Source organism: Mya arenaria, chromosome 6, assembly GCF_026914265.1.
Source record: "Mya arenaria isolate MELC-2E11 chromosome 6, ASM2691426v1".
Lineage (NCBI taxonomy): Eukaryota > Metazoa > Mollusca > Bivalvia > Myida > Myidae > Mya > Mya arenaria.
Genome location: NC_069127.1, coordinates 43949048 through 43957811, shown reverse-complemented (window position 1 = coordinate 43957811; position 8764 = coordinate 43949048). Strand labels below are relative to the sequence as shown.

The 8764-nt window shown below is 33.2% G+C and overlaps 1 protein-coding gene across 1 annotated transcript; it reads left to right on the top strand.

Annotated features, from left to right (window-relative positions):
- Positions 1-9: 9 nt before the first annotated feature.
- On the top strand, positions 10-6593 carry LOC128236917 (all trans-polyprenyl-diphosphate synthase PDSS2-like). Its single transcript, XM_052952052.1, has 6 exons — positions 10-319; positions 1146-1289; positions 2609-2807; positions 3066-3314; positions 3932-4063; positions 4718-6593. The coding sequence occupies exons 1-6, from the start codon at positions 54-56 to the stop codon at positions 4886-4888; spliced, it is 1161 nt and encodes a 386-aa protein (XP_052808012.1). The 5' UTR covers positions 10-53; the 3' UTR covers positions 4889-6593.
- The last annotated feature ends 2171 nt before the right edge of the window (positions 6594-8764 follow it).

The following is an 8764-nucleotide window of genomic DNA, read 5'->3' as shown; positions in this document are numbered from 1 at the left end:
CTTGCGATTTTCATGAACTAAATATATTTTAAGCATCTTGTTGAAAATAAAATATGAAGGTTAGACACACATTTCGCCACATTGCTCGTTTACTTAAACATACAGACGTTACCGGTTTAAATAATGTAAGGCATTTTATAGCCTGGGATAGGCATAAAACAAGCGATTGGAAAAAAGCGGTGTCAGATGCTGAGAAAATAGTGGGGTACCCGACCTCGTTCATGAGTTTGAGATGTCTTTTGAGTGATGAACTTGCTAATGTGGCAGTACAAGTGAGAAAACTTGTTGGAACAAAGCATCCGCTGCTGAAAACTGCCAGGTAAAATAAACATTCATAATTCAGTTTGAAAACAGTAGTTAATTTACATTTATATACTATGTTATGCACCAGTCAATTGTAACGACGCCCTCCCCCCCCCCAGGTCTGGGGGTATACAGGGGATAGCAGGGGGAAATAGGCCGTGTTTTTACCTTTCAGGTGGCCCCGGTTTACCCGGGGTTGGCTGGACCAAAAGTCAAAGTCCCCGCTATTCCCCAGACCTGGGGAGCCGTGGTTACAATTGACTGGTGCATTATATGAACAATGTTCAAATAACTAGTGATCATTCCCTGATATGCTGAGATTTAATGAACAATACAACCTAGGTAAGCATACTAAACGACCAATAATTGTGGAAAATATGGCTCCATTCAGCCTAAGTTGGATAACTATTTGGTTGTAATCACTGGGCCTAGTCCATTTAAATAGCTGCTTCTTAGTCTTTGGCGATTTTTGTTTTGGCTATTCTATGTTTAAGGGAACAAAATGAGTGTTGAAATGTTAAAAAAGTTCTCTTAACGCGCATTATTGTAGCTTATACTGGGCCATACTGGTACAGTTAGCCAGTCTTGGCGGTATGGTCTTTATATATATAAAACCAAACAAGACCAATTCTATATGATTATTGATAATGCCTGAAAATTGTCTCTGTCACTGCCATTATCCCCATCCCCCTTAACAGTGGCCTTTTTACCCTTTTTTAGACAATAGCTCAATTTTTAAAACATAAATTTGAGTATTATGATTCATGTTACTACTCAACATAATTTTACAGTACAATACATGACATACGTGTTGTAAGATTATAAAACCTATTCTTTTTCAGGTCCTTTCTAGACAATGGAAAACACAGTCTGCAGACGCGAGGTTTGATGGTCCTATTGATTTCCAAGGCAGCTGGTCCGATGGATGCAAATTGGTCCGAGTGCCAGGAAACAGTTGATGAGATGGTTAGTGGCATATACCCAAGGTATGTTGATGGCGGAATCAATTTAATAAAATCAATTTTGTATCAAAACAAGAATTTCCAAGAGAGGTTAAATACATGTGGGGATAATTTCATATCATGTAAATCTTCATCAAGAGGTGTCACATTAAATGAGGAATGCCCGTAAGTGCCATACATTTCAATGGATTATGCTATTTCTAAAATGCCTACATAAATGCCTACATTCAGGAAATGGTATCATAAATAAAACATACATGTATATAGCCGGACTCCATGATCATTGATGGTTGATCTAACGTGTGGGGAAGTGATGAAATAAAAGGTACAGGCCTGGATCTTGCATGTTACACGAAAAGTTTTGTGTATGATCTTTGAGATGGGTCCTGGGCATGAGACTTTAATGGACTTCAGGGGCATAATTTATGCATTACAAAATTACAGCCAAGAAACAAACATCTTTTCTCTATGACTATTTATGCATCAACTTATGATTAGCATGAAAGTGTAACCTTAAACTTTGAGCTATGGATGCATTTTACACATTGTCATTACGTACTAAACTTAAGTGCAGTAATTTTAAAATTCCTCTGTGCATGACAAATTACAGCCCGGCCACAACCAACTATACTGTATTCGGTCATCTTATCAAGGCACGTTAGAAATGGTAAGATCAAGAATTTCAGTTGATTATTTAGTGAGTGTCACAAGTTAATTTGAAAGTTTTACTTGCAAAAACATATACACTGTATAAACTAACCAATAAAGCTTTTATTTTCCAAATAGATAGTATAACTACTCAGATATATTAATTGGGAAAAGGGATCATATCATACGTGCATGGATAAGATGGCCCTTTAATGTGCATTGCATAATGATTAAATTCTAAGCGCCCTGGCCCCATTCACAAAAAGGTGAATAAAAACTGCCCTGACCTATGAAGTAGAGTTGTGGGTCTTCCACATGACACATCACCTTTATGTACTGTTCGCATATGCCAATTTATTAAAATCCCTCTGTGCATAACAAAGTAACAGCCCAGACGCAAATACTCTATGTACATATATGCAATATTCCATAATGATAAAGTGTCACCTTGAACTCTGAAGTAGGGTTGTGGGTCTTGCATGTGACATTTCACCTTTATGTACAGAACACACATATGCCGATTTTGTTTTCAGTCACTCAGTGCATGACAAAGTTATAGCCCAAACACAGAAAACTAGCACAATGGACACACAAAGTCATGGTTGGTGCAATTTTAACATGCTCACCATTGGGGGCATTTATAACAATTATGTATACGCATGAAAGGCAAAAAAAATGTGGAAACTTTTTTCTAGTCAGAGGCAGCTTGCAGAGATAACAGAGATGATTCACACAGCAAACCTGGTGCACAGAGGAGTTGTTAACCTGGACACACTGAATGAGACAGATGGCTCCTACCGTGATATGGAGTTTGGAAATAAAATAGCTGTCCTCAGTGGGGACTTTCTACTCACTAGCGCCAGCACTGGACTCGCTGAACTCCGCAATACCAAGGTGTGGATAAATCACGTTATCATGGAGAAATGTAAAATTGTTTCACATGGAACAACTTTTATTTATTTCAAATAAATAATAGATACTGTCGGACATAACATGCTGTTACTGAATAAGTTTGTTCTGAAAATGTAGCGTTACTACTACATGACTCAGGACTACCATTAAGGATTAATTTTATTTAGAGACTATCCATTTTACTAACATTCATAACCAAATAGTCCATCTATAATGCCTGAAGTTCTTTAATTCCCCAAGGTTGTAGAGCTTGTGTCTATGGCAATTGGTGACATGATGTCTGCGGAGTTCACAAGTCTTCGAGACCGTGATGGCCACCCAATCTTGCCAGAGGGAGCTACCTTCAAGGACTGGGAGAGGCAAACCTTTCTGCAGTCTGGGAGTTTGTTATCCAGAAGTTGTCAGTCGTCGTTGGAGCTGGCTGGGCATGTAGAAGAATTGCAGACTTTGGGTGCACAGTTTGGGGAGAATATAGCATATGCCAGACAGGTAATCATCTGCTAGTTTAACAAGTTGATGTGAACAGTTCATTGTATATGGCACTAGCTTAGACTAGATCAGCTTGATAAGGTGTAGTTAAAGAGATGCTGATATATTACAACAAGTAACCAAGTTGTACAATAAGGCCATACCAACATGTTTCTATGCATCAGGTCCATAAGAGGGTGGCCTTATAGCATTCAGAATTAAAAAACAACATCATCAAGATAAAAATATAGATTTAGCAAACCATCAGATATATAGAGAGATATAGATTATATAAAGATATCGATTAAGCATAGAAATATGATATTCTAGAGCTAAAATAAATAACCGCAATCCTAACCAAGAAATATAGCATAGAAAATGAGCAGTGCAAATGTTCTAAATATATGGACTGCAAGTTCATATGATGCTTTCTTTACGACTTTCAAATATGTGATTGAGTCAATGTTTTGTTTTGTCACACACAAAATACATTCCATAAAAATTATTTGTTTGTTCAATCGTCGTTTGGTGAAATATTGCATACCAGTGTTTTTTAATGCTTGCTAAGGCTATGAACAGAATAATAATAACAGAAGAATATGTATTTATGATACAATGAAACATGTGTATAATTTCAGATGAATGAAGACATCATGCCATTCTTGAACCCCAGCTATGATCCTAACGGTGTTCTAGCCTCAGGTCCTGTCATACGGCATGCAGAGAAACATGGTCACTCATCTATAAACCCCTCAGCTAGCAAGGAGGAGGTAGGTCCAAAAGTTAAAATGTACTGTATATAGAATTAGCCAGGGGATAAGAATGTGCATGCATGATTTATTTCACTGCGCAAGCAGTGAATATATCCAATAATTCCCAAAAGATATAAAAGATCTTAAATTTGACCTAGTGACCTAGTCTTTGATTCTCCTGGATACATTTAACTGTTTTCAACAAAATTAAGCTTGTCCTTGATATTTTGGTAAACATCATATTTCATATCAAGAGTGTGTTGATCAAATGCTTGTCTAGGTCTTTTTTCCAACAAGTGACATTAATTCACAATTGTTAAAGCAAGTGTTATGTTGTCTCTTGCAACATGTGTACCAAGTTTCATTTAAATATCTGGAACTATTTTTGAATGATGATCAAAGTGTTTTCACTATGACACAAATGCCAATGATATCACAACACCCCTACTTTTTTATCAAACAAGACAATGTAAAAATGTGGCCTATTAATTGCTAATGTCATATTTCCTTTAATCTGAGTCATGTAGTATTGTTATGAGCATAAAGAATATTATATATCATGGGGATTTTTCACTGACCATGAAGTGACAAAATCATGGCGCAATTTTCGAACAGTATCTTAACATAGCTCCAAGTCCATGTTTGTACAATGTCTGTGTTTGTTATTTTCAGATAATCTGCACAGTGAAGGCTGGGGATTCAGTCGAGTGGTGCAAAGACAAGTGTAGAGACTATGGATCCAAAGCAATGCAATCTCTCGACTCTTTTGAACCTTCAGAAGCAAGGGCAGCGTTGATAAACATTGTGCAAGCCACAACTACTTTTAAATCATCAAAGTCTTGATGTTTTGTTAACATTTATGGCCTAAAATATTCTCATCTTGTTGTTAAAGTCAAATACTTATACTTTTACCTGGTAATAAACTAGAAATGGTGATGTTCATAAACTTCAGTTTTAAATTGACTAGCACCAAAGCATGCAATCAGCATGATTAGCTATAATATATTGATTGATCATTGTCCATCTTCAACATTAATGCTTGTATGTCTCTAATAAACTTTGATAAAAATTTGATTATGGTCAGGTCAGGTTAAAAATATGTCAGTAGGTCAAACTTTCAAAAACAGTTAACTCATAGTCCACTTAAGTGTAAATAACATTTTCCATGCATGATCATAAATTTGCAGATTTTCAAAGGTTCACCATTATGAAACCTTTTGTCAAACAAAAGACCCAGGCCCCAATTTCTCAAAACTTCTTAAGCTTAACAGGCTTAAGTAGCTTATTTCCATTAGCCAAAATACATACTTCAAATGAATTTTGATAAATGGAAAATAGTTTATTGTGATTATCAATAAGATATTCCTATCTTAAGTATAAAAAAACTAAAATAAAAGGTACATTTTACCCAAATTATTGAAAAATAAAAATAGTGAGCTTAGCTTAATCCTGTTATCAGGGACTTAAGAAGTTTCGAGAAATTGGTTTGTAGATTACGTCAATGGTCAAAAATACTTGGCAAGTCTTGGCTGGTTTTATTCATTAAGCATCTCATTTTCCAAATTGATTTTTTTAAATAATTCATACCGGTAGTGAAATTCAAAGATACTTATAAGTGGTCACTTCACGAAACTACTGTTTGCAAAAAAAACTTGCTCAAAACAAAGCACAATGGCAAGGCTATTTTGCACCCAAGAAACAGTCAATTTGTACCGCCTCGGTGGTGCACGCTTCAGACACTGTTTCAACTTATTTATGCGACAATGATACCAATGCAAGCTGTACATGTATGGATGTTTTGTGGGATCCTCTTCAGGAATTAGTTCCTCCATGTGTCAAAATTGGACATCAAATATCCAAAGTGATTTTTAGTCCATTTTGTATCCAATATATTCAAATTTATTTTCTTAAATTCTCAAATGGATAAGTTTACAATAAATGTGATTTTTTTAGCATTTAATTATGATTTTGATATTTTTTTATGAACTTGATAACACATTTTAAAGTAACATATAATCTTAAACAACAAAATGATACTGTTTTTTCTATTTAAGTAATATCAAGTACATATTGAACTAACAATATGACTGAACATTGATGACACAATCACCAAAACCTGCGAAATATAAAATTTTAAACAATTTGCTGCCCTGTTATTTCATAACAACACTCCAAAAAGTTTGTATAACATAAAAAGACATGTTTAGAAAAATGTAAGTCAAAATGAAGGTACCGTAATTGCAGAATTTCATCAAGCCTGAATTAAAATTGACTTACAGCTAATTCAATACATAGCACTTTTTGGACTGTTCTTGTACACTCAGGACATTTAAGTTATTTTGTAACATTATCAAATGACATGACCAACAACATTATGCAATGAAAAAAAAAATTACACATTTTACCAAAACGCGCTTAAAACGCACTAAAAAGTGTATTTTTCCTGCGTTTTTCTGAAAAAGTGTATTTATTCTGCGTATTTTTATGAATAACTGCGTAATAAGTGTATCTTTTCTAAATAAGTGTATTTTTTCTGCATCTTTTGTTAACTGAAGTGCGTTTTTTGTGTGAATAAATGCGTCTTTTCTAACAGAAGTGCGTTTAAGTGTATTTTTTCTGTCAATAAGTGCGCTTTTTATACAGAAGTGCGTTAAAAGTGAATCTTTTAGGTTTTTGTTTTCAGCAGAGTGCGTTTTAAGTGAATCTTTTAAGGGAAAAGTGTGTCTTTTATTTTGTTTTGTTTTACCACCAATAAGTGCGTTTTAAGTGCGTCTTTTATTTTGATATTTTTCTGACCACCAGTAAGTGCGTTTTAAGTGCGTCTTTTTGTTAAGAAGTGAATCTTTTACTTTTTTTAATATTAATGTGAATCATGCCCTTCTCCAAATAACATTTATGAAATACACACATAAATACAAGAATATGAATGAATGAATAAATCAACCAGTAAATAAGCATTTTATTATTGATCAATATACCTTCAAAAAATAAATAAAAAAATAATGAAATAAAAAGAAAGATTATTTTAAAAATCAAAAATATATTATAATTTCTTATTTATTGTGTAATCAAAAGAACACATTTTACTTATAGGCAAGAATCAATTGCATGTAATTTCAACATTTATAGAATTATTATTCCTTAAGTTTCTTGTAATGACTACCAAATTCTTTGTCATTTCCTTTCCAATTTTACAACATGCATGATAAGCCTGATCTTATCTGATTGTACCAAGGACCAATTAAATCTCAGCATTTAGGGAGCCAATTTCAAATCAAAGCTACTGGTAGCCATTTTGTTGGGATTTCATTAAAAGAATATTGATGATGTTTTAATTAATAAATGGATTTACACCAATTAAAACAAATTAATATTAAAGGGATTAGTGAAATAAAATAATGATCATTAGATCAGGTAAATATGAACTATGATTAGAAACATGACAATACCACTATAATTTTATTGGATGATTTGTGATAAACTGACATGTGAAAGCACTCAGGTCATGGTATGTTTTCTTTATTTCAGTTGTTAATTTCACTGTTATGACACTTTACTACTTGTGGGACTTTTGTTTGTCAACTTTCAATCTTGTGCACATATTTTAATAAATAACAATGCTGGTGTAGATAGTAGCTGGAAGTAGGATTATTGGTCCCAGATAGTAGATGTAGTTTTAAAACTCTATGAAGATGCACTTGTTTTTATCCTTATATATGTTAATATAATATTAACATATTAAGCAGAAATTGCCATGGTTCCATAAATATGCACACTAGCACCTTTAAAGTTATACAAATGATTACAGTGTTGGTTTTTGGAGGGGTCATAAAACTGTCATCTTCCACATGGCTTACCAGTTATTGGAAACTGGCCAAATTGGGTCAATCAATTTAAGTACTAATAAAGTCATTACTTATTTAAAATATGATACCCTGTTTTATTCCAGAGCTGTCAGGAATCTCTAGATTTGACAAAAATATAACAAAAGGTCATTGAGACTGTCATTTTCCAATTTGTAGCTTACAGTTTCATGATTTTCTATCAGTTATTTTTGCCACTGAGTAAAAGGTTATTTTATTATTGCTAAATTTTACAAATATGTACTTGTTTGTCTGACTGTAAATACATTATGTCCAGTTACAAGGTGTCATGCTAAATTAATTATGAGATATTTTTTTTATATATGTAACACAAACTCATGTTTAGGAAATTTAAATGAAACAAAATCAGTATTTATTTATTCAAATGAGTTCTATTTTTGATGGTTCAATATATTTATTTATATATATATATATATATATATATATATATATATATATATATATATATATATATATATATATGTCCATTTTTTATTTTTGCAAAAATGGACACTTTTAATGCAGGTAAAATGCACCTGAGTGAATTTGTGCTCATTTTTTAACACAGAAAAATGCTCTTTTAATGCAGAAAAAATGCACTTTTAATGCATTTTTTCATAAAATTTGGGTGCAAAAGATGCACTTTTTTTAATCAGTAAAAACGGAAGTGCGTTTTAAGCGCGTTTTTTAGGGATCAAAACGCAATTCTTTACTGAAGTGCATTTAACTGCGTTTTTAACCCAAAAATGCGCACTTAAAACGCAGTTGAGTGCGTCTTTTCTAGAAGTGCGTTTTTACCTCCAAAAAGCGAACTAAAAACGCACTTTCAAGAAGTGCATATTTTAAAAAAAACGCA